The 25,333-nt window shown below is 47.2% G+C and overlaps 1 protein-coding gene across 2 annotated transcripts in view; it reads right to left on the bottom strand.

Annotated features, from left to right (window-relative positions):
• LOC119448750 (motor neuron and pancreas homeobox protein 1-like) overlaps positions 1-25,333 on the bottom strand; it is a 129,032-nt gene that overhangs the window by 73,183 nt on the left and 30,516 nt on the right. Inside the window, exons 2-3 of one of the 2 annotated variants that reach the window (XM_049665824.1) lie at positions 24,614-24,754; positions 14,612-14,755 (exon numbers count right to left, since the gene is read on the bottom strand). In XM_049665824.1, the coding sequence (XP_049521781.1) occupies positions 14,612-14,755; positions 24,614-24,754 (285 nt within the window). The remainder of the gene's footprint in view (positions 1-14,611; positions 14,756-24,613; positions 24,755-25,333) is intronic. The other variant, XM_049665823.1, reaches the window with a different exon arrangement.

Consider the following 25,333-nt stretch of genomic DNA (forward strand, 5'->3'; position numbering starts at 1 on the left):
ATCGACTCTACGGAGGAACAACAAATAGCGCTGCATGAATTGCTGCTTCAATTCCAAGAATGTTTCGCCTCGTCCTCTAAGGTGCGTCAGACGCCCATCACGAAACACCGAATCATTACACATACCGACGTCTCGCCCATAAAACAACAGCCTTATCGAGTTTCGGCCAAAGAACGGGACGCGATACATACGCAAGTCGAAGAGATGCTTCAGGACGATGTTATACAGCCTTCCAAAAGTCCCTGGTCATCGCCGGTCGTCCTCGTGAAGAAGAAGGACGGAACACTACGTTTTCTGCGTTGACTACAGGCGGCTAAACAGCGTGACTAAAAAAGACGTCTATCCACTGCCCCGCATCGATGATTCACTCGACAGATTGCGACGCGCCAAGTATTTTTCATCTATAGACTTGAAAAGCGGATACTGGCAGATTGAAGTTGATGAACGAGATCGCGAGGAAAACGGCCTTTGTTACGCCGGATGGCCTGTATGAATTCAAAGTGCTCCCTTTCGGCTTGTGTTCTGCACCTGCGACATTCCAGAGAATGATGGACACTGTTCTTACTGGTTTGAAGTGGCATACTTGCCTCGTTTATCTTGATGACGTCGTCGTATTTTCGGCGACCTTTGAAGAACACCTGAATCGTCTGAAGACTGTGCTGGACGCCCTCCGCGCCGCTAACCTCACGCTGAAGCCAGAGAAATGCCACTTCGGTTACAAAGAACTTAAGTTTCTCGGCCATGTTGTGAGCGCGGATGGCGTTCGGCCTGACCCTGACAAGACCACCGCCGTAGCCTCGTTTCCTGTTCCCCGTGACAAGAAAGCAGTCCGTCGCTTTCTGGGGCTCTGCGCATACTATCGCCGCTTCATCGCCAATTTTTCTAGGATTGCCGAACCTCTGACTCGCCTCACACGAGAAGATGCACCATTTGTCTGGAATGAAGAGCAGGACGCGGCTTTCACCGAGCTGCGGGAGCGTTTGCAGACACCACCAGTTCTTGCTCACTTTGACGAGGACGCTGAGACTGAAGTCCATACCGACGCCAGCAACGTGGGTCTTGGCGCCATCCTGGTCCAACACCAAGAGGGCACAGAGCGCGTGATAGCTTACGCCAGCCGTACTCTTTCACGCGCAGAAGCAAACTATTCCACCTCAGAAAAAGAGTGCCTTGCAGTGGTATGGGCGACCATGAAGTTTAGGCCTTACCTCTACGGTCGCCCCTTCAAAGTAGTGACCGACCACCATTCATTGTGCTGGTTGACCAATATACGAGACCCCGCTGGGCGACTCGCACGATGGAGCCTTCGTCTGCAAGAATTCGATCTGACCATCGTATACAGATCAGGCCGCAAGCACGAAGATGCGGATTCGTTGTCGCGTGCACCCACCAATGTTTGTGATCCGGCCGCTGAGGATGACAGTGGATTCCTTGGGGCCCTCACCGCAACGGACTTGATTGCACGACAGCGCGAGGATACCGAAATCCGCGCAATCATCGAGAACCTCGAAGGACGCAACTCTCCCATACCTCGACGCCTTTCTCGCAGTCTCTCGTCCTTCTGCCTTCGAAGAGGTGTCCTGTATAAGAAAAACTCGAACAGCAACGGCAAACCCTACCTTCTCGTCATACCTGCTGACATGCGCGACGACATTCTTCTTGCCTGCCATGACGAGCCCACATCTGGTCACTTAGGCTCCTCCCGAACTCTCGCCAGAGTTCAACAGGCGTACTACTGGCCCAAACTATCTGCATCTGTAAAGCGCTACGTCAAGAGTTGTCGGGAATGTCAACGCCGCAAATCCCCGCCACTGAAGCCCGCGGGGCTGCTGCAACCGATCGCACCACCCAGGGCACCATTCGATCAAATAGGCATGGATTTACTCGGGCCTTTTCCACTATCATCAGCCGGCAACAAGTGGATCGTAGTCGCCACAGATCACTTAACCAGATACGCCGAGACAAGGGCTCTACCACGCGCTACGGCTGCCGATGTTGCCCAGTTCTTTATAGACCAGATCGTTCTTCGACATGGAGCCCTGTCTTACGTGATCACTGACAGAGGCACAGCTTTCACGGCCCAGCTGATTGACAACGTATTCAAGCTAAGCTACACGAGCCATCGCAAGACCACTGCATATCATCCGCAGACCAACGGGTTGACGGAACGATTGAACAAAACCATCGCCGACATGTTATCCATGTACGCCGATGTACAAAACAAGACGTGGGATCAGGTTCTACCGTACGTAACATTTGCGTACAACTCTGCCATCCAGGAGACGACGCGATTCACGCCGTTTCGTCTTGTCTATGGACGTGAGGTTCAGACCATGCTGGATGCGATGCTTCCGCACGATTACGACGCGCTGCTCACCCCTGACGCTGAGCAATTTACGCAGTACGCCGAAGAAGCTCGCCAATTGGCACGCCTACACATCACGCAACAGCAGAGTGTAGATGCACGTCGCTACAATCTTCGCCATCGCCAAGTGGAATACCACCCGGGCGATCAAGTTTGGGTGTGGACGCCGGTGCGCCGCCAGGGGTTGTCAGAGAAACTGCTCAGTCGCTACTTTGGACCCTACAAAGTGCTGCGTCGCGTTAGTGACGTGAACTACGAGGTTCTCCCGGATAGTGCCATGTCACCCCAGCGTCGAAGGCAGCACTCGGAGATTGTGCACGTTGTACGACTCAAACCTTATTTCGCGCGATAGTGCGACAGCGTCTCAACTTTATGATGTACTTTATTTTTCTCTCCCTCACCCCCCACTTGTGCTTACTTTATGTTCCTTCCCTTTTTTTTCTTTCCCTCTACCTACGTCGACCAGCACTAGCATCGGGACGATGCCCGTTTTTTTCACAGGGGGAAAATGCCACGAGGTCTCGAGCTGCGGCGAGCGCGAGCCAGTATTCAGGCAAGGAGAGAAGAAGAAGAGGTTTTTCGTTTTTGGGGTCAGCCATCTTCCTGGCTAGTACTCGTCTCTGCCGGTGCAGGACTTCTTGCTCTGAAGGCCTTCTGTTGCACGTGACAATATGCAGTGCACGGCAAGCTTTAATGGGAAGCATTCTTTGACGCATCCCAGGCACATTGCGGTAGGTAGCTGGGTTCCTGTCTCGCCTGGTTTTGGACCTCCTCAATAAAAACGACGAATTCAAGTGTCCGATGGTGGGATCGAACCTCGGCGCGCCGTTATCCAACTTCATGCACGCGTCATCGAGGCGCTGTCTGTAGGCGGCCCCACGGTACGTCCTCGCGCCCAATCTATTTCCGATTTTAACGCGATAGCGTCAAGAGCCCCGTATCGCAGAAAATCCGGCGTCGGTGTCGGCGTGGGCACGCCGGCATCGGTGGCTAAGAAAATCATCCCGAACCACCCGACCGCGCAGGCCCTCCGCGTGGCGCAAGGCGTTAGTGAACAAAAAATTAAATTTTTCAAAGTAAAATCCGTCAGAAAAATCGTATAGTACCACTTAACTCCAAGCTATACAGACATGATAGCGTCGGAATGTAATGTGAATGTATGAGAAAACATAACTCTGTTACGAGGAAACTCAAACACAAGCCCCTGTTACAGCATTTCTACCATTTCTAACAGCGGCGCACAGAGGCGAAGGTGGAGAAAATTCAGGAGCCCTTCCCTGGTTAAGAAAATGGGGATAAGCGAAGCTTGTCGTGCGTGAATCTGACCTTCTTCAGGGTAATGTAAAGTTCAGGACATGTCACGGTAATAAAACATACACGTTTATTAAATGTATATATACATCGAGGGAAGGAAACGTACAAAGCAAAGGAAGGAAAACTTGCACGAAAGAGAAACAAAAGTAGAACGAAGGTGAACGAGAAGTAGTAGGAAAGGGAAGGGAAAGTAGTAGGTCAAGTACACACACGACAACCTTTGCTTGCCCCCATTTTCTTGACAGGGGAAAGGCTGGTTATATTTTTGTTCATTTATTTTTCTCTTTTTCTTTCTCTCTCTTTCTTTCTTTCTTGTCCTTGGTATGTGCCATTGAGTTTGGACCCTTCCTGCACAATCGCCAGGATCGGCCCACTTTTCAGCGTGACACCACCACCGCCACCAGCAGCACCACCGCCAAAACTTTTGAACCTATAAAGATTCGCTTAAAAAATCTGTCACTCGTTCCACTGGGGTGGAGATGGAAGATCACCGAAGCTGTACTATGATTGCCATAGGGTGTACGGCAAAGATTGGCACGTTCTTCATAAACACGTCACCAACGCCACGCGCGTTTGGTGCGAACGCCGGAAAAACGCCGCCGCCGCCGTCGACAACAGTTCTGCGCGTTGCTGGTGCTGCTCCCCTCCCTCCGGTGCCCCCACGGCCTTGCGCACGACGGAAGAAATTGCGTTTGCTCTCCGATAACCGCGTTTACATGAATTCTACAACTGGCGCATCGCATCGCATCACATCAACTTTCTAGCGCATCGCATCCATGTAAGCGGGGCTAATGCGCTAGCAAAGCGCGTCACATTAATGGGCCAGGCAGAGGTGGATTGAGACGAGTAAGTAGACTTTGGCAGTGCATGTAAACGCGATCGTTTCACATTAAGAGTTATGGGAAATGCAATTTGCTGTGTATCTGCTGCGCTCGCCGAGCTGCAGCGTGGCGTGCCGCCGGAAGCGTCTACAAGCGCTGCGCTCGAGTTTTTTTTCTACACGGGGACGCGACCGTCGGAGACTGAGCCCAAGAGCTGCACTCGTAAAACAAAGCTGCAGTGGTCGGGAAGCCTGACAAGCATTCAGAAATGAATGCTATCGCGTTCCACTCTTTAAGGCGAACCTTAAGCGTCCTCCAAATTTTTGTCTGCACTTTATACCGTTGTCACGCCTTACAAGTTATTCATTCATAGCGTTTGGTCGAACCATGCGAGAGGCGTTATGTTAAAAGTCATACGTTGAAGAGGAAATGCTTTGCTAAGATGTTCTGAAACCTGAAATTGCAATATATATTGCAGATATACTTAGTTGCGAGAGGCGTTGATAGCCAAAGCCATTATTGAGGTGCAAGATATCGAGTAGGTCACATTTTAAAAGCTTCGCGTAATCATCTGTGAAGCAATTTTTTTGTTTCTTTATGTTGAACGCAATGACTATAGTGTAATAAATGCTATGACGCAACCTCGTAGATTAAAAGAAATGAGTACACTTTTGCGGTTTGGTAAATAGCATCTACAAATCAAAACTCTCTCCCCATGTGCGCAAGCATGGTCAAAAAAAAAAAGAAATCTGACGTAGTTTGTGTCTAATGGCATTCGATGCATGAGTATGTAGCACGAGTAGTATTTTAACACGAAAGTGTTTTATGCCGGGGTCCACCAAGACTTCACTGACGTATTTCCGTCACGGAAATACGTCATAGAACATAATACAAAGAAAGAAACCAGAAGAAAAAGTTCCACAAACATGCAAAATTTGGAAATCGAACCCACGACCTCTCGGTCCGCGACGATAGATCGCCGAGCGTTTAACCCATTGCGCCACAAACGCATTAGCAGAGAGCTACACAGACGCGCCTTATATATCTAACCAATGCCTCCTAAAAAAAACTATGCCTGGGACGTGAGCCGGAGACGCGGCGCCCTACCCTTTCCGTTTTCCTCCTCTCCACATAGTACAACCCCTAGAGCCTCTCGCGGCGAACGCTTGCAACACACCTGCGGCGGCGGAGCGTCGCCGTGCCATGGTAACTCCAGCAGACGACGCACGCCCGCCTTTGCCTACCGTGACCTTTGCTTCACCAGACGACATTCATGCTACATATTGTCGCCTTGAAGTGACGGTTGGCAAAGAGAGGAGGTGACTTGGGATAACAGTAGCTTTTATTTGGACGAACTTGTGCCCATAAGCGAGCTTCTGGCGAAACTATTCGGCAGCGGCGAACACAGCATGCACGGTTGACCGTCTGCAGAAAGAATGCCAGCGTTCTTCAAACGCATCTCCAACGCGCTAGCGACGCGGCGCTGTACACGAGTTAATGACGAGATAAATTTTGAGCGTAGCTCTCTTCGCCACGCGTTTTTTTTACCACGATTTTACCAATCTTGACAAAGTTTTAACTCTTCTTCGAAAATCTGCCAAGTGACTGTAATGCTCAAAACTTCAAAACTTATTTCACAGCATTGTCGATAAACGGCCGAAAAAAGCTTATAAAAAAAGCTAGGACTTGGACTCGGCCGGCATCTTCTGCCGGACGGCCCAGAGCTGATCTTCCTTCGAAGAAAAATTTTGTCACGCAGCAGCTAGGCGCGTGCTCGACGCAGCACCTCAAATGCACGCCACGAGTGCGCAAGCAACCGCCTGCACAACGCGTAGTTACAGTGATTCTGGCCACTGTAGCGTACTTTCTGTACCGTAGTCAGCTGCGCCGACACAGCGTTGCCGACAGCGTCACTCCGGCAGTACAGTCGCTAGCGCCAACACGCGGCGCTCGCTCGCAACGCACGGCAGCGTACCTCCAATGGCAAAGCAAGCGACGTCCCAGGCATTGTTTTTTTAGGAGGCATTGATCTAACACTCCTCCGTGTACCCGCGCTCTTGCTCGGGGCGGTGCCGCCGCCTACGAGCAGAAAAGAGAAGTACTGCATTATGACACTAACGCGCACCGACAGTGAACGCTTCGGTGGTCTCAGCACTACGACGCCTCGATGCCAGCATTCGAAGGGACGCTGGCATCAAGAAGCACTACCAACGCCACCTAGGTGGCGTTCACCGTACTCAGCACAGCAGAGCGTGGCCTCCGCAATTAGCTCTGAAAATGTTTCTGAAGTTGATCGCGGAGGCTGCAATTACGACGCGCTGTACGCGCTGATTTGACTCGGTGACGATTCAGTTACGTGCTTTGTCTTGCGCGTTGTATTAGTGTGTCAGTTACGTGCTTCGTCTTTCGCGTTGTGCTAGCGTGTGCAGCGTAGTGCAGCTTCCATATGCACGACGGTTGCTCATGGTCATCGACGTTGGTAGTCGTGATGGAGGAGACGTGCCACCAGGCGTCAGCGTGGGTGCATCAACGCCTAAGGGCGCTTTAGCCACAAAACACCAATAGACATTATATATCAATGTCCAATAAACATTACACTACTTCTGTGAAGACACGTTTCACTTTCGTGTTCTATACCGATTCCTATATAAGGGGGATCAACCACATTTTTTGCTGTTTACTACTACTACTACTACTACTACTACTACTACTACTACTACTACTACTACTACTACCAATAATAATAATAATAAATCACCGCCCAAGCACTCCATACAGATGGTTAACCAGCGAAGCTGAAACGTGCGGCCCCGGTGCTTAGCAGTGGGTTAATCCCGACGCTGAACTGAAGCGTTTCTCAATTATTTCTCAAGCAACAACAAATGTTTCTCAAGCAACAAGTTCTTGTGACGCAAATAGTACTGTACAATGCCGAATATACTATGTGAGCTCTAGAATATACGGCGGCACATATGCACATAACTGATGTATGGCTTGAGCAGTGACTTTCTTTCTTTCTTCCTTTCTTTCTTTCTTTCTTTCTTTCTTTCTTTCTTTCTTTCTTTCTTTCTTTCTTTCTTTCTTTCTTTCTTTCTTTCTTTCTTTCTCTTTTATTCGAGACAATTTCGTACAAATTGGCTCAGGAGGCACAACAAAATGCCCGGAGAGAGCCTGACTAGGATGTGCCACCCTGACAGCGTAAGCATCAAATCTTATTTCGATTACACATCATAGATTGGACATAAACAATATTATTTAGATTACACATCATACACCGACCCAGATGCAATAACATCAATGCAAATACAATGAGATATGCAGTTCCTATTTGGAACGAGAATCAAAACCAAATACATATGCACACACACAATGAAATAAATCTACATAATACACAATGAAATACAACATAATACACAAGATTAATACTGACAACTGGCTCAGGGGCTAAAATCTCACACCTGCTGAAATAGTAATAGGGCTTTAACTTGCTTCTTGAATTGAATTGGAGAAACTCTAGAATTAATTAGATTTAATATGTCAGGATACTTATTGAGGAGTTCTGGTATTAGTGACGATAACCTCTGTAAACCATAATTTGTGCGTGATATTGTTTTAACTATTAAGGTATGTCGTAGTTCATAAGGGGACTGCTTAACTTGATAGGTTTCTTGAAAATCCATTCTGTTTTCTCGGTATTGACGTAGGGCTTCCAGAGATAGTTTTTGTTTTAACAATTGTTTTATCTGAAGTATGCTATATCTGGTAAAGTACGATGCAGTGCTTTCAGTGTAGGGGACGTTTCCAATTGTCGTATAGCTCGCTTTTGCAACGATAAAAGATAATGAAGGTTTGTCTCGGTTTTTGTTGACCCTATTGTCGTTGTTGACTTCATTCAACAACCGCCGATTGTGCTCACCGTTAGCGTAGTAATTTAAATGTAGGTTTCTTTCTGGCCGTTGTTTTAGCTTGGCGCTCGACAAAGATGCCTTTGGCCATCTTACAAGACATAGAATAGTACTTAATTAATCAAATCCTGTAGGACTTACTCTGTTCGTGTAGTATCCCTTTTGATAGAGTACTTTATTTTACCGCGAAGTTGTTAAGGACTCAGTCTCGGATGGTTGTGTCCGCGTGTATTGGCCCTATGCTGTATGTGCGAGTGAAAGCGCGCGAGGGGCGTGTGCTTTCATGGGGAGCGAAGGTACAGCGGCGAGCAAACGCGACTTCTTCCGTCACGCGAAAGGCCATGGGGGGACGGAGGGGAGGCGACGTTTAGCTGCGGCACCTAGGGAGCCTAAATACAACGCTGCGTTGCATGTAGGCTCCCTAGCGGCACCAAATGCGTATCTTGCGACCGGGCGCAAGGGGAACTGGCAACTCAATCACCCACGCGAAAGGAGGAAAGCGGGAAGGCAGCGCGGGAGGGAGGGAGTGCGGCTTTTACTCTGCGAGCAATTAATTGCGTACGTCTACGTTGCGCGGCGACGGGCAGTCGCGCGCACCGTATCTTGAAAGCGATCTGCAACACAGCTCCTACCTTTGTATGCGCTGTGCTTTCACCGCTCAGTTTCCGTTGAAGCGATAGACCGCATGAACCTTCGCTCGCTGTTGCCGACGCGCTTGCTCACGCCAGCGTTTTGACAGTGCTAGAGAGCCTACATGCAACGCTTGTCATGTAGGCTCCCTAGACAGCGCACGTCAGCAACGCGCAGAACTGTTGCGCAACTGTTGAACTGTTGTTTTGCCCGCGTTTGCACCGAACACGCGCGGCGTTGGTAACGTGTTTATGAAGAACGTGCCAACCTTTGCCGTACAACCTATGGCGGTGTACCGTAGCGACCATGGTCCCTGTGGTCACTAAATAAATGAAAAGCACTGGATAATATATATTTCTCATTCTTTAATAGTTCAAATAACGAATTACACCATCGCATATTAATAGTCATAATTGCAAATACATAATTCCCACCATAGTACAGCTTCGCTGGTCTTCCATCTCCACCCTAGTGGAAGGGCTGACAGTTCTTTTTCTTCCTTTTTTTTCATCGCAAATAATTCCTTTCGCACATACTTTCTTAATTTGTACTGCATTTTTTTATCATCCTTCACGCTAATCATTTATACATGCGCAACAAAATGGCGATCTTCAGCTTCTCCAGAGAAATAGTAGAGCTTGCAGCTCAGGCACAAACGTTGCGTTCATTTGCTACGCTGATTATACTTCAAGCTTGTTGTGAACCACAGCATTTATCGGCGTGGATAACACGTGAGGCGACGCGGTGAGGGCTAAATATAAGGTTATACTTACAAAAGAAAAAAAAAAAGCGCGCGGCAACTGATACTCGCGGATCGCGGAGGTTTATTGCTTCGAAATGGCAAACCGCGGAGGCTTGCCACGTAATACGCATGCGCAGAAGTATTTACCGCTAGGGAAGCAAGCGGACAAGAAACCAGTAGCAAACAACGAAGTGAACGATGGGATCAAGCAGCCTCCGCTGAGCATAAATGTTAAGCGCGGCACCTTTGTTTACGGGCCAAATAAATGACCCGAAGAAAGGCGAGCGGCAACGTCGTGTCCTCGTAAGTGCCTCTCGCGACGTGTGAAGCACGAGAGGTGGGAGTTAGCGCCGTGTAATCGCACGGCAACGAAACGAGGGCGGCGCCACTGTTTACGACGTCCTCGATTTTTTGTGTCTTTTGTTTTACTCTCACGGAGCAAGCCACGCCCGTTAACCCACATACATGGCCATCTGCATAGCACGTCTCTTTCGAATGATAAACTTATGATTTATTTCCTAACCTCGCATCACCCGTCGAATCATCCACAGTTCAAAGACTGAGGTAAGCGGAAGGCCAACGAACGTTAGCATGCACTTTTTTTCCCGCCCCATTGAACGCGTGCTACGGCCTCGGGCGTTTCGCTTCAGAGGCCCACGAAAAAACAAAACGATTCTCGCGACAGTCAAACGGAATGCCGCAGAAAGAGGGCGGTGCTGTTCCGGGTCTCGCCTCTCTGTCGCTACAGGTTTGGCAACGCCTTCGTTCCTGCCTTCCATCGCTCTGCCTTTCGTGCTCGAGAGAAAACGCGTGCTAGGAGCTCGCGAAAATGTCGGCTCACGCCTCGTGAATACGACTCTAAACATCCCGGTTCTTTTTTTTTCTCGTGCTGTTTTTCTGACGTTCGTTCAAAACAGGCGATGATGTATCGGCGTATAGTTAAATTCTCGCGAGGTCGTGGCCCCTCGCCACCATCCTATATAACTACGCGCTTCCACCCCGTTCTGCAGTTTAAAACGGCCGAGGGTCTCGCGCGAACTTTCGTTAACGGCCCAATAACAAAGCCGAAAGAAAAAAAGAAAGCACCACCAAAAAGGTCAGTCGGCGGTCGCACGCTTTGTTATATACCACAGCACCGCGTATACACGTATAGGCAAGACAAAAATGCTCCGAGCCGTGCCGCAAAAGCTGCCGCATGGCAGCGGCGAAGGCTACGGAAGCTGCTGGCGCTCCCCCAAAACTGCCCATAAATTCATCCGCCTCGCGGCTCCGTTCGTATAGTGAGAAACGCTATGTAGCTGAGCGATATTCGCAGCGCCGTTCGCTCGCTTGCTCGCTCGGAAACGCGTTTGGCACACGCCGCTTTTGTGCCGCGAACGTCGCGATCTCGCGCACATACTCGCCCGAACGCGCGCGCTATGCGACGTTCGACACCCCTGCGAGTCCGATGCCGTCGACAAACGAGGGGTAACAAATGAAAGAAAAGCTTTCACGCGTCATTTGTCTACTCGACGGCGCGACTGGCGCGCGCGCGTGAGATCTATATCGCCTCTGGTCCCGCGACGCAGCGCCATACAGTCGTCGGTTCGTTCGTTTGTATACATACAGCGCGAAGCACGGACCAAACATACAGAGACGACGAGGAGGAGGGAGGATTGTGGAAGAGGTGGTTGGGAGAGTAAGCTGGCAGCGGAAACAAAACGAGCGGCGGCGTTGCTTCGTGCGGCGTTGAGCTGAAGGTGCCAAAGGGGCCATGTTTGAAAAACAATGGAGGGTAAAGAATCGGCCGATGGCCAGAAAGAGAGGAAGTGAAGCGGAGACAGGCGGAAGGAAGGGAACGATGGCTGTGCACAGAGTCTTCTCGCATCCTGTTCGTAGATTCGTTCATCTTTTAGTTTTAGTTCGGGCTATCGTACCCCAAATGTTGTCCTTGTAGTAGACGTTCAATGACCAGTTGTTACGGCGCAGAGACCTCAGAATTCTTGCTTTCGTTCCATTGCGCAGTGCTCGCACGGTTGTTCAGCGCGAGCATAAACCAAGCAATGGGCCGTGTAACGCGGCATTGTTGCGTGCGCGTGAAGTGAGAAACGTCTTTTCCTTGTTTCCGTTTATGCTTGCTAGCTTCGAGGGATCGATTTACACGGCTGCAGGGTGGTTTCGTGACGACGATTCCGCAACGTCACTTATGTACTGCGCACCGAATGCCTAAACCAGTGAAAGAACAATGTGACGAGCGAGACTTGTGGGAGGGTATGATTATATGTATGGCGTTACTTTCACGTCACCTATAGTTGCCGATTGAGCTGTAGAATCATGGTCAGCGGAAACTTCATGGCGTCAACAAATGACCGTTGCTACAGCGAGGTATTTCAGTGGATGCTACGCTATAGGTTGTTAGTGAAAGGACGCAGGGAGTAGCAGTACCGGTACATACCAGTACCCGTACGTACCAGTACATATTTATTCATGAATTATGAGGTCTGCATTCGACCAGCGGGCGGACTCGATAAGGGTGCCGTGTACGACTCGCTTCTGGCCTTCGCTGACAAGTCTGGTTTGTTGTTCAGACTGAGAGTTCACGCAGACAACTGACTCATCTGTTTATCCCTGCCTTTCCACCCATTGCTATACCAGAACGAAAGATATGCATAACGTCAGTGCCAATTTCTTGGACAAGGCCTTAAGAAAACCGCTGATTGCTCGCCGCCTCTGCATCTGTACTTGTACGTTATAGACTGGCCGCTACGGGAACGGAATCTCCGGCAGTGGCGCCCATGACTATTGTCTCACTAAAGGGCTATGGCATTGTTTCGGCGTTCCATCCTCCTCGCAAGCTGAGGTACAGAGTTTCTTTTCTATCTTCTCGCGTTGCCGCATGCCTGCGATAAAATCAGGTCCGTCACGTTGCCTTAACACGAAGAAAAACGGATAGTTACCGAATGCAACCCGTCTCGACGCATATATAGGCGCGTATCTCGGTTAGAGATCGTGAGGTTTAAGCGGGCTAAGTTGGTCACGAATTCTCGCACGCGGTGCACGCTTTCCAGCTGGGGACCGCGGCCCAACGCGACCGGCGTGCTTGGGTCAGGAAATCAGCGGGTGATTGAGTGATCACGAGAGAATGATGAGATGCGTGCGCGCTAGCTACGGCATAGAGTCATTAATAATGAACGTTACGCGATACAACCGCCCTTAGACAAGGCGTCGTGTACCTGGCGCTTTCATGACTCGCGCCGCGAGCACCGGTGATCGAGGTGTAGATGCAGCCTATGGGGGCCCAGTGTTATGCATGCATGGCTGAACGGCGCATCGTTCCTTGAGCACGCTGCGCGCTAAGAGCGTACGTCGGGCCATTAATCTGTCGTCACAGCTAGATTAATCTGTTTCATTCTGGCGCGCGCCACCAGAATGGCGCGTTCATCGTGCTTTTTGTAATTTTTGTTTGCGTCTGCCCTTATATACCTTGCTGTATTCTCCGAAACAAAAAAGTTCTCGCTCATCGTGAGAGGAACACCGAGATCGTCTCACGCGCGTTCTATACTGCGTTCATAATGTTGGAACAATGATCGTTTAACCGTACGCCTCCTGAGCGCTAGAGATTTTAATAACGAAACCCTTACCATAACTGACAGCTCCCTTCTAAGTATCCTTTGTCTGACTTTCTTTCTTTTTTTTTGTTTCTGCGTGATGAGTGAACGAGGAGGAGTCGACACGATATCGGCGCACTCGATGATTGTTCCAGAACAAAATACCCGATATGCGTTCGATGCATTCCTAGGCTATCGCAGTGCCTACAACGAATGAAATGGCTCCCACACTGAGACCGCCCGGGAGCCAATGAACGCGCCCACACAGCAATACGGCTGGATAAAATAAAGAGGGCCTATTATCGGTGAATGCCATGGGATTGGTGGACTGTACATATCTGTTCATGGCTTTTGTTAAACTTCTTGAATTTCCCAGGCAACCAACACACGTGCTTGTACAATTGGGTGCAGTGTATTTAGAGCGACAACGAAGAGTGTTGAAGATACACAATAACTAAGGGAGACGTCTTCTATAAATCATGGCATGCTCGACAAATCGTACCGGTGAAGTGCGCCGTTGCATCCAATAATCGTCGCCCCAGGGCGCCCCGGTGTGCGCTGGTGGAATTTTTCGTGGATGCCATTAGACTGCTCGTAATCAGCACTAAGCGTCCAATTCTCTAGTGTGTGTCGAAACATCAGCACACGGGAGCTTTTGCATAACACCTCCGCGGGGACTCGCTCGCAGCGTCCGGAAAAGTAGATATGCGTGGCGACGGATGCGTTGTTCAACTTTCTGGGCGCTGACACAATCATAAATGTTATGATTTTATCTTCTTGCTGTATCGAAATCTTAGTCGTAAGTTCTATACCGAGACAAGCCTGTGTAATCAGATTGTACACGTGGAACACGAATAGCGTACGCATATATATTACATATTGGATTCTTACAGAACCGTCGAGTATCCTCCTAAGACCCCTTGCACAATATACTGCACATTGCCTTCAACATTTTTTCAGAATCACTCATAAGTTATTACGCAAAATATTAATTGTGGGTATGAAGTGCGCTGCATGTGTAAGTGTAAAGAAGCGGTTTACTCACAGTCTTTTCATCCGCTTTTGAGAAATTTGACGCTAAAATGATCAAGACATCTGTGTCGTCCCGGACAGTCGAAAGCAACCTTGAGGTGTGTCGAAAGCAACCTTGCCGAGTCTACCCAGCGCAGGAGGGTAGACTCGTCTTGAGCAAACGCTGTGGGAGCGAACCCGGGCGTGTAAGGCACGTGAGGCCACGTGGAACTCACCGGCCAGGTAGGATGACCTGCAGGCGACCAGCGACTGCAGGGGTGACTCGAAGAATCCTCGCGGAATAGGCTTTGCGACGACGGGGTAGGAGCCGGCCAGTTGCACGGCCGCTGCCGCCGCTGCTGCCGCGCCGCTGCAAGACACTGCGCACGGACGCCACGCGCGATTAAGAATGCGTGCCCTGTTACGAGGCGTTTATTTGACGAATATTGCGCGTAATTCTTAACCGAGTAATGCCCAAAACATAGTCGCACATCGAGAAAAATTGAAACTTGTCAACTTTTGTTTATGACCATGGAAACTACGTATGTTAAAAAAGAAAAACGTGAGGTGTTATACGAGGTAAAACCGAAGCATAGTATAGTATAATGAATTAATTAGTGATTGATTTGATGAGCAATCCACAATCGAAATCTCGCTCCATATACTCGTGATCTGCAGAGCATCCAAAATGCTAGAAGCTATGATTTAAGTTTCCTTTGCCTAACTCAGAATTTTTGAGGTACCATACTCAGCGTAGCATGCAAGTATGGTACGGTGGGCATTGCAAGATTAAGCGTTAAAACGGAACACTAAAGATAACAAGGTTATTTTTCTTTCGACAACCCATTACTCGTGCAAGTAGGTGTGAGCAATTGGGCGGTAATTAAGGCCTTTCACTAGATTCTGCTGAGTACCTTTTTAATTAAGGACGTCAGCACATGTCTCGTATAGCTGTGTAGCAGACACCGGCGAATGTCCATGACAGGCATAGGGATTCGCGCCAAGCATTGGCCACGCAAGTCATTGGAGTACCACGAATATTATGTTACGCATCTAGGTGGATATGTTATGCAGCTAGGTGCATGCATATAAACATGCAAGTCTTGGTCTGAGTGTTTTCTTTCTCCCAGGTGTTTCCGCTGGTGACTGAAACCAATTTGCAATGGAGCGGTTTCGAAACAGCAGTTTCAACAAAGTGGCAATTTCTGTGAACTGGCTCTGGTGGTTGCAGCTTCTTATTTTCATTTTAGTTCCATAGATCACAGTTTAGTATCCAATAAACCGCAGAGACGAAAAAAGAAAGAAAAAAAAATCTAGCAAAAACGTTACCCATTCAATTGTCCCACCTCTCCTCTTTATATCTCCTCTTCTCCTAAACTCACTTCTCCGAGTAGAGTAGCAAACGACAACGCTCGTATGATTGAGCTGTCTACTCCTCTTCTTTTTTTTCTCTCCCTCTTTCTTTCTTTGAGCGCAGACGTTTACACTGTACGATCGGATTTGCCGTAGAACTTGATTGGTGTCTGCCACCATATATCTGCCCGACAAGTTGAAGCTTTCGATCGAACTAAGCGCCTGCGTTCCCTAGAGGTGACCTTATAGTCGTCCGCTTCCCTACTGAGAATATTGTACACGTACATTTCGTCGTCGCAGTCTTGCAGTTTTATTCCTGAAAAAAGGAGCCCTTCCGACGCAACTGCTTCCTGTCGATTACATTCTATACAGGAGATTGTTTTGCGGAGTGGACAAATAAGTCACGCCTTCTTTCATATACGAACAGTACGAGGAAATTGAAGAATATAAAAATAAATGGTCGGTGTATCCTGTACAGACAATAAAGGACACTTGACGAGTACATATGGTGCGCCCCTGGTACATCTGGTCTATATCACAATCACTTTCAAGCTGTCTTTGACGTCAAACCATAGATGCTATTGTCGGGCGTATTAAGGCAGTGTAGACACATAGGAAGGTATTGATTCATCCCGATAAACGGCTTCTATTGCGAAAGTCGTTGTTCATGGTTCAGAGGACATAAAAGCGGTGATTGTTTTATACTTTACTCTCTGGACCTAATTTCTTTCTTTTGGCCGACGGACATGTTGTTCACTGAAAACAGGCGCTATCGAGAAAGCGTTGCTATCGATATAAACTGACGCTGGGTCGAACATTATTACGATCGAAGGCGTCGCATAAGAAAAAAAAAAATGAAAGCAGTGGTGTGGTTTAAAATACGAGGTCTCTACATGGACTATGTATTGGAATGATTCGTACACATTTACGAAATCGCTCTTTCTTCTTTCACAGAGAGAGAGAGAGAGAGAGAGAGATTTATTTACAGAAAGGCAGATTCACAGAGAATGCTAGACAAAGTGTATTTATTTCACGTTTTTCGTCCTTTTCTTCTTTTCTCACTGAACCGAGTATTTACAAAAAATGCAAGCCCCTGCGTTAGTGTTTCTACCCAACACAGAAGCGACGAAAGCATGATTTTTTTTTTATTGTTCTTGTTTTAATTGAGAAGAAGAGAGTTCTCGCAACTTCGACTGCGTAGCAAAGAGACTTCGCTAGTGGCTGTTCACGCGCTTGCTCCGATGATCTTGTGGGGCAATTTTGCCCATTCACCGAGAAGACCATGGTGAGCGTCGTTTCAGGGGCTGCTGGACTGTCTTGTGCCAACTTGTCTGAAGCCTCGGCATGCGCACGCGACAGCCCATCACATCAACCGAGAGTACAACAGCTCCAGCACGATAGCCCACCACAATAGTCGAACACAATGGCAGATCGCAATATCTCATCGCTATAGCGGCTGCACGGCCATCCTTTGTGTATCAAACAATGCGCTATGCAATCAGTGCAAAGGTTAAGTGAAACGTGCATAGTTTGTGCCAATGTTTTTTTTTTGTTTTACTAGGAGCATAATACTGCACGCATTCTCTGACGAAGCTTGGAGTTACCGTATGCAATGTTGCTATCAATATAATAATGTAACGATTTGGATATGCTTTAAGTAGAATTATATATACAATCAGATCTATGTACGGCCGCGCACGCCCGATTGGTTGTTTTCCTATGGTAAAAGGTGTGGGCTTTTAACGTCCACAAACAGCCCAAGTCAGTTACATCTAAGGCGCACCAATTACTGATCAGGGCCATCGGTGGTGTCCGAATTGACCGTGATGAAGTAATGATCGCCCGCAGGTCAGGGGAATGACTTGCGCCAACGCCCGGGCTAAATTAATTCCTTACGGTTAGCCGGCCGTTCACACACCAAGCTACAAGCTTAAAAAGGCGGAGGATATTACGAGGTCGTCATTACCCCGGCGTTTTCATAAATGGCCAGGACGCCGAGCACCAGAAGGCTTGACGACGCACAAAATTTGAGTCTCGCGATGTCGACACTCTAAAGGCAATTTTTCACGATCAGGAATTTCTAATGAGCTACGGGAAAATATGTTCTACGTATTTTCCCTTCGTCGAAAGCCATCGTGACCTACCGTGTTACGAGCCACCCGCTTAGCAACCGCGCTACGTTTTTGTAAATATTAATTTTGCCTTGTAGAGTTCATATTTCTTTATTCGGATATGTCGATTACACGTACCATGTCTACGGGCCTATTAGGCAAGTGAAGGGTAATGGGAGGAAAAAATAAAGAGAGAGCAAGATATTGCCGAAGCAGCATTATTTAAACCGGCACAACCAAAGTGATAGCCCCTGTGAACGGAAGGGGTAAGTATAAAAACGTTCCGAAACGCGTGTCATTTGCGGTTGTAGGTGGCAGCACACGTTTTTTCGTTGGCCCACACCTCCGTTCACAGCGCATAAAGTGCCCGCGCACGCAGTCAAGGAATGCGAGTGGTCAAAGTTTGCGGTTTTCACGGAGAATTAACCTTAAACATTAGTGAACTGCGCGCTGGATTTACTTTTTCACTTTCTTGTTATTCTTGTCTATACTTTCACTGCGTGCTCTTTTTTTTTTTTCGTGTTCTTTTTCGTTTTATTTCGGTGGACTGAATCTTTTTCGAATTTGCGGGGCGCCTACGCGGCACTTTCGAAAGATTAAAAAGTCATTTATCACGCCACGATGAAAACTGTGCTTCGGTGCGTACAGCAGTTTTCTTACCACAGTTCCGTCTTTTACGATTTCCTCTTCGTGCTTGCATTCTCGTTTTATATTTGTTTTTGTTTTTTTCCTTCTTTGGAATGTGAAAGTATACGCCGTTCGATGCAAGCTTCCTTCAGGCGCATCTATCACACCATTACGCGTCTACGATTAACCCGATTGATTTTTTTTTTCAAATGGGAGACACGCTAATCTGCAAAGGGTCTACTTGCATGATTCAGCCTTTCCACATCCTGTCGGTCTACCACAAAATTAATTTGTGCGATACTTACCGGCGTTGCTTTTAACGGCGGCGTTATATTTTCGCAAGCAGAAGTCCAATTTCGAGAAGGAAATAGCCACACACATGCCGACATTATCATCTCACGCAGCATTACCACTATATGTAGCACCTATACACTTATCTTTCCGCTATGCATAATGGAGCTGTCAGATTTGAACAACGTGAAACGTTGCGCCAGGAATAAATAGACAGTTAGCGCTTACGCAGACCCACTAGCACAGCCATCTTATAGACTCATGGAGTGCAGCAATCGTACACTTACAGTGGGACGTGGCTCGGTAAGACAGAAAGGACGCAAGAACGAAAGACGTAGGGCGTCAGCTCCCTCCACTAGCTTTCCATGACGTCATAGATTTTAACATTTTCTTTGGTCTAGTTAATACGTTCACCTATGAGGAAGGACCACACTGCGTTCTAAAGAAGCGAGATACTCAACTTGGTAAGTTTGGAGAACTATTCCTGCGAAAGAAACAGCCTAACTTCGAGAAAAAATATTTGAAATCCGTGACGTTATTTTGACGTACCGGTTCATGTTTCGGCGCGAAATTTAAATAATTTAATGCTTGTCCCTTCATTTTCTCCAGTAATCATCAACCCTTTACTGCCAAAGCCAAACTCCCAATACTGTCGCAGTTAATGAAAAATGAACTACAAAGTGAACGCACATAAATTTCGCAGATAATATTCCGTTCCAATATTACAGAGTGTTGCTCTTTAGTATGCCATTAAATTCGTGTGGGAAGCATACAGCATATCGTCACCGAGCAATGTGACGCTACCCTCCCCCAGTGTAGGTTAGCGAAGCAAGTGCAACCCGGTCAACCTCCCTGCCTTTCCTTTTCTCTTTATTTCTCTTTCTATACAAAGAAGACGATTTGGAGGGAACAGCCCACCATCAGTTTTGGCAGGCATGCTGTTCATGTACATGTATGTACGTTTCCCGAAGTTTGTAAATAGCCCGGAAATACGCATTTGTTTATGCAATACGTTTATTATTTCGGCATAGTCACAAAAATAACGAGACATATTAAAAAAAATGACAGCTGTATAGGAAGGTTATCCTGACCATTGTCTCAAACTCTCAATTCTTTCTTTTATACTTTCCATATCGCATGTGGTTCTTCGTCAATTGGCGTGTTACATGTGAAGTTAATGCGCGTGACGTGTTAGTAATTGAATGGCGGCAAGGAAAGTTTGGTAATCATATTATTCCTCTGTAGCCATTAGACCTGCGCACCGTGTATGTCTGCGTCCTACGATTCCGAATGAAATTTCTTTGAAATTGGCACTGCTTCGAGTTTGTAATGCACTTAATCCTGCTACAAGGACGTAGGTCGACGGTGTGTACGCCTATGTTTTGCTTGAATGTTTCTTTCGAATTGTTCTTTTTTTCTTTCTCAGTGTTGGGCTATTGTTGATTACGTCAAATCGATGACGCCATGCGTACCAAGGCTCCACAGTTATCTACGTGAGTGTCGCCGTAATAAAGGGCTCCTGGTTAGTATATTAGATCGCCTGAGTTTCCTCAGCACGTTCCTGAATCGAAGCGCTTTTATATTCCGTCCCCATACGGATATGCGACCTCTACTGCTGGAGGTCGAATCTGCTACATCGCGGTCGCGGCGAATGCCGCAGCCGCTGAACCGCCGCGGCAGCTAATTGACGATACTGGGATATAACCGGCCCTTTGGTAGCCCCACTCTATCCCGGATATTCATTCCCTTGTAAACGGCGGCAAATGAAGTTGCAGCTGTGAAAAGTTAAATAATCAATTACTAGTTGATTAAAAATACACTAATTATAATTTCACTCAGATAACATTGTACAATCATTTTTGTTTTTACAAACTTGCTCTTCATGGTCAGAAATATAGGAGTATAATTTGTTCCAAATCTCCTTGATGTAGATACATCTTTGAGCATTAAAGGGTTAAGCACCAGAGAGCTGACGGTCGTTTGTATAAAATATACATTTGACCCTTATTCTTCCGCCCCACCAGGTGCCATATTTTTTCCTTACATTTTTTTACACTTAAAAATCTTAAATTGAGAGAACCGCTGTGGTGTCCTTGCTCCTTCTGTAATGACCACGCCCGTTAGCTCCATTTGGGGTTACGTACGCTTGCCGCGAAGCCCACATTTCCTTATCTGCTTTTCACGCGCATATAGTGTATGCATGCTGCATTCAATTAGACGCATATATGCATACATAAAAACGCGACGACACAGTGGTAAAACTATACTGCCGAGGTACCGTTTTTTAAAGCGCCGTTAGAGATGGCTGAAACGCCATCTCTAACGCCGTTAAACGCGCGCTCCTAATTCCTTCCTAATAGCCATGCTAATTGAAGAACAAATTATGTGCTAAGTACACAGGCCGGTGGGAACGCCGTGCCGCTTAGCTCCTAAGCACTCAATTTGCGCATGCTTAAATAATCTTTCACGGTCTATTTTTATTTATCAAGCTTGCGGTGAACTGAAAGAAACCGCAGAAAGACTCCAAACACAAAGAGAGAAAACCAAAGAGGGAGGGTGGGGGCTAGGGGGGGGGGGGGGGGGGGGGGGTATGCTAAAAGACATCAGCGCAATCCGGGCTGGAAATTCTGGGTTCTTTTGTTCGGCTCCAACAGCGTTAATTCTTTATGAAAGTAGCGCAATGAGGAAAGGAAGAGCCGAAGACGCGCCAGTTTTGTTGAACAAATTTTCTCGCCTCACGGACAGGGAGAAATACTCGTTCTGTTGCATTTATTGTTTCATTGTTCTCGTTCTTCTAGCCCAAGGTCGTTTCATGGGCACGCTTTCGAGGACGTTGAGGACTGCATGGCTAGACCACTACAATCGAGTTGCCAGCGTCAATGAATGAGACGACCACCGGAATCTCCGGTATGTCTACTTCCTCCTTGGGGACTCGGCGCGCATCTGGTCAGACAGGGAGATGTCCAGTTGCAGAAGGGCAGAAGTTTTAACGCGACAGCGTTAAAGGCCCCGTGTCGCAGAAAACTCGGCGTCGGTGTCGGCGTAAGCGCCGACGTCCGTGGCGGAGAAAATGCATCCTGAACCACCCCGACCACACAGGCCCTCCGCGTTAGTGAACAAAATTGAATTTCTATAAGTAAATTTAGTCAGAAAAATCGTATAGTACCACTTAACTCCAAGCTATACAGACATGATAGCGTCGGAATGTAATTTGAGTGTACGAGAAAACATAATTCTCTTACGAGGAAACACAAACCCCTTTTCCAGCATTTCTACCATACCAACAGCGGCGCGCCCGGGTAGGTTACTTGCGAAAGTACCATCCAGATGGCGCTCGCCTCCACAGCAGCGTAATACGGTAGCGGCGCGCAGAGGCGAAGGTGGAGAAAAAAAGAAAGCTGCAGTTGCCGGGAAGCCTGACAAGCATTCAGGGACATTTGAATGCTATCGCGTTCCACTCTCAAAGGCGAAACTTAGGCGTCCTCCAAAGTTTTTGTATAGCACCTTGCTGCGGAGGCAGAACGAAGATAGTGGACGCACGAATGTCCGTGGAGGATGCGAACTGCGACCTTAAAGGTAGTCGATAAGTTGCCCGAGTTCGAAATCGTCCCGCTGCTGTTGTACCAAGTCAGACAAGTTGACAGCACAGAGGAAACTACTGTCGTCATCGGTATCACTTGACACCATTGCAAGTGATACCGTTGCAAGGTCTCACTTGCAACGGTGTCACTGCGTTAAAGCGATATACCACAATACGTTAAATCTCTCTCTCTCTCTCTCTCTCTCTCTCTCTCTCTCTCTATATATATATATATATATATATATATATATATATATGTACGAACAGCACGGGAAAATTGAAGAATATAAAGATAAACGTTACTTTGGGTCTGTCCAGCTACGTGGCATTTGCATATTTTTAATGTTTGGCTCAAGTTGCGTGGAGCAGCCGGTATACAGTATATGCGTACGCCCTTACGGTCAACATTTACGCCTGCTCATTGAAATCTCCATCTCCTTCTCACCAATCAATAAAGTGGAACTGAACAAGTGATGAAAGACTCGAAATGGCTTTGCTACCTTTGATGCCTTTGCACTTTTATACGTGCACATGTGTGGAGTCCTGTTGAAAATAAAATATAAAAGAAATAAACCGCGATTTAGTTTTTTACATTATCTTAACGTTATTTCTGTTTTCGTGGTCTGCCAGTTACTTCAACGGAGACATATTAGTCTCAGTCGTATCTCGCCTACATTAATAGACATGATTTGGCCTCGTAATCATCGCAAGTGCTTCGTTAGCTCGATTTGCCGCTGATTACGGAGGGCTTGTTATATTCACTAAAACAAGTATAGGAGACCAAATATCTCGCATCATAGCTGGGGCGAAATACCTGCCTAAAGGAGCTACTCATTAATTACTTGCTTATAATGAACTTCACGACGGAATAGTGCCAAAATATAATAAGTACGACTGCGATGACACGGTGCGAAAAGGAAATCTCGGCGTAGGTGAAGGGGTAATGAAAGAAGCGCTATAGGAAGCCGATCGGTCGTCCTCTCAGTAATTCGTTCATCTGCGGCTTTCCTTAATTAAACGTCGAGCGAAGACTCGGGTGGGTGAGAATTTTCTATCGCTTCCGGTCAATGAGATTCGCACGATCTCCACCAGGAGTCAATTAATATGTACGCAGGGCAAAGATTCCGTGTCCTCGCGGCTTCCTAATGATAAAGGTTGCAGATTCAGAGTTAATTAAATTTCAACGGCGTTGCCCGTATAGGCTTTTTATTCCTTCGCAATCTGGCCCGTGCACTCGCCTATATTATATAGTCGCTCGGTCGGTGACGACTCGGGTCATTGGTGCGCCTATAACTCTGTATATCATGAGCACTGTTTGAGGAATGTCTCGCACGGTTTTATCTTCATATATATATATATATATATATATATATATATATATATATATATATATATATATATATATATATATGATCAATCCTTCATCCGTTTTACCCCCGAACGCGGCGGAAGTTCTTACGTTTATTGGTATTACCCATGGTTGTGACTATCAATCGATGTGCGAAGTTATTGCAATATTACCTGTGAGTGCATGTTTATCGAAGTGATCACTGCACCTGCCACCAGAGGAGCGTCCGTCATGGAGACGAAGCATCCGTCATGCGACTTCTTTTCTTTCGTTTTCTTTGATTTTCCTTTCTTTTTTATTGTTGAGGTTGCGTACTCACGTATATGATGCTTGCCCGCGTTGTTGTTTATGACTACAGAAACAGTATACAGTGCTTTCGTGCCGGTACAGGTCATCAGGAAACTGTTGTTCAAAATTTAACCTCTTGATTGACAACTCTATACCGGCCGTCACGTGACTCCATCTAAAGCTCTTCGGTTTTGGGTATGCATAATTTAGAGCACAATTCCTCCGCTGTATACGCCCTAATACACGACCCTGTACAGATTTTGTGTTACATTACCATCGTGCATTAGTGATGCGCCCTATCAGTCATACTGGGGCGCATTGCTATAGCGGCACTAAATGCAAATATTTTCCTACGCATTTTCGGCTCGCACTTCCTGCAACAGCCGTCGGTTCCTATACGTCTTACGGCGTGCATCAACCACTGTGTTATCACAACCGATACGCGCACCGTGACGTGTCGCTATTATCGGTAAGAAATTTCGGCCCGGAATTGCAGCGCTGTAATCAGAATGAAACCGGATACACCTATACGCGCGGTGTACGCCATGGCCAATGCTCGTATAGCAGATACGCTCCGTACACGGCTGACGCCCAACCGGATTTTATCTACCAGAAAAATAAAGAGTTTAGGGCCACACACCTGGTACGCAGGGGATTCCGCCGGGTCCCTTCTCGTCCTTGCAGGGGGGATACTTTGGCCTTTCGGTCACAAAACACCGGGGAAGGAAGCCCGAGTTCGTCCTCAGTTGCTCGAACAGGTCCCGTAGGTCGGGCTTTCCCCCTGCGCGTGGCAGAAGAAAAACAACGGCCGCGATATGAGACTGCAGGTTCGCGCAGTGGAGTTTACCCACACCGTTTAGAAACAGAACAACTTTCTTTAACTAAGATTGGAGTTGAGTTACACTGCAAGCTAAAACCGTTGAAGAAAAAGAAGCCTTCGCATTTTATATTTGAGGGAACCAGGAGCCCAATTCACAAAGCTTTTCGCTCATAAGTGCTACTTGTCATTGTCCGGAAAATACGTCTAAGATGACGATTGGCTGGAATCATCTCTTACGTATACAGTTCTAGTGCAATAAATATTTTTGTGAACGCAGCATCCTGTTTTGTACTGAACTTACACACACATTTTCATTCATTCATTCATTCATTCATTCATTCATTCATTCATTCATTCATTCATTCATTCATTCATTCATTCATTCATTCATTCATTCATTTCAAGCTTAGTACTTGGAAAACATAAGTGAAGCTCAATGTTTTCAAGCTCAGGAATTCCAGTACCGCCATGGCTCTGCCCGATCGCTATAGCGTCCTTAATAGGTTGGTAAAAATGTATGAAATATATACTCTGTATGAG

Source organism: Dermacentor silvarum, chromosome 4 (genome assembly GCF_013339745.2).
Source record: "Dermacentor silvarum isolate Dsil-2018 chromosome 4, BIME_Dsil_1.4, whole genome shotgun sequence".
NCBI lineage: Eukaryota > Metazoa > Arthropoda > Arachnida > Ixodida > Ixodidae > Dermacentor > Dermacentor silvarum.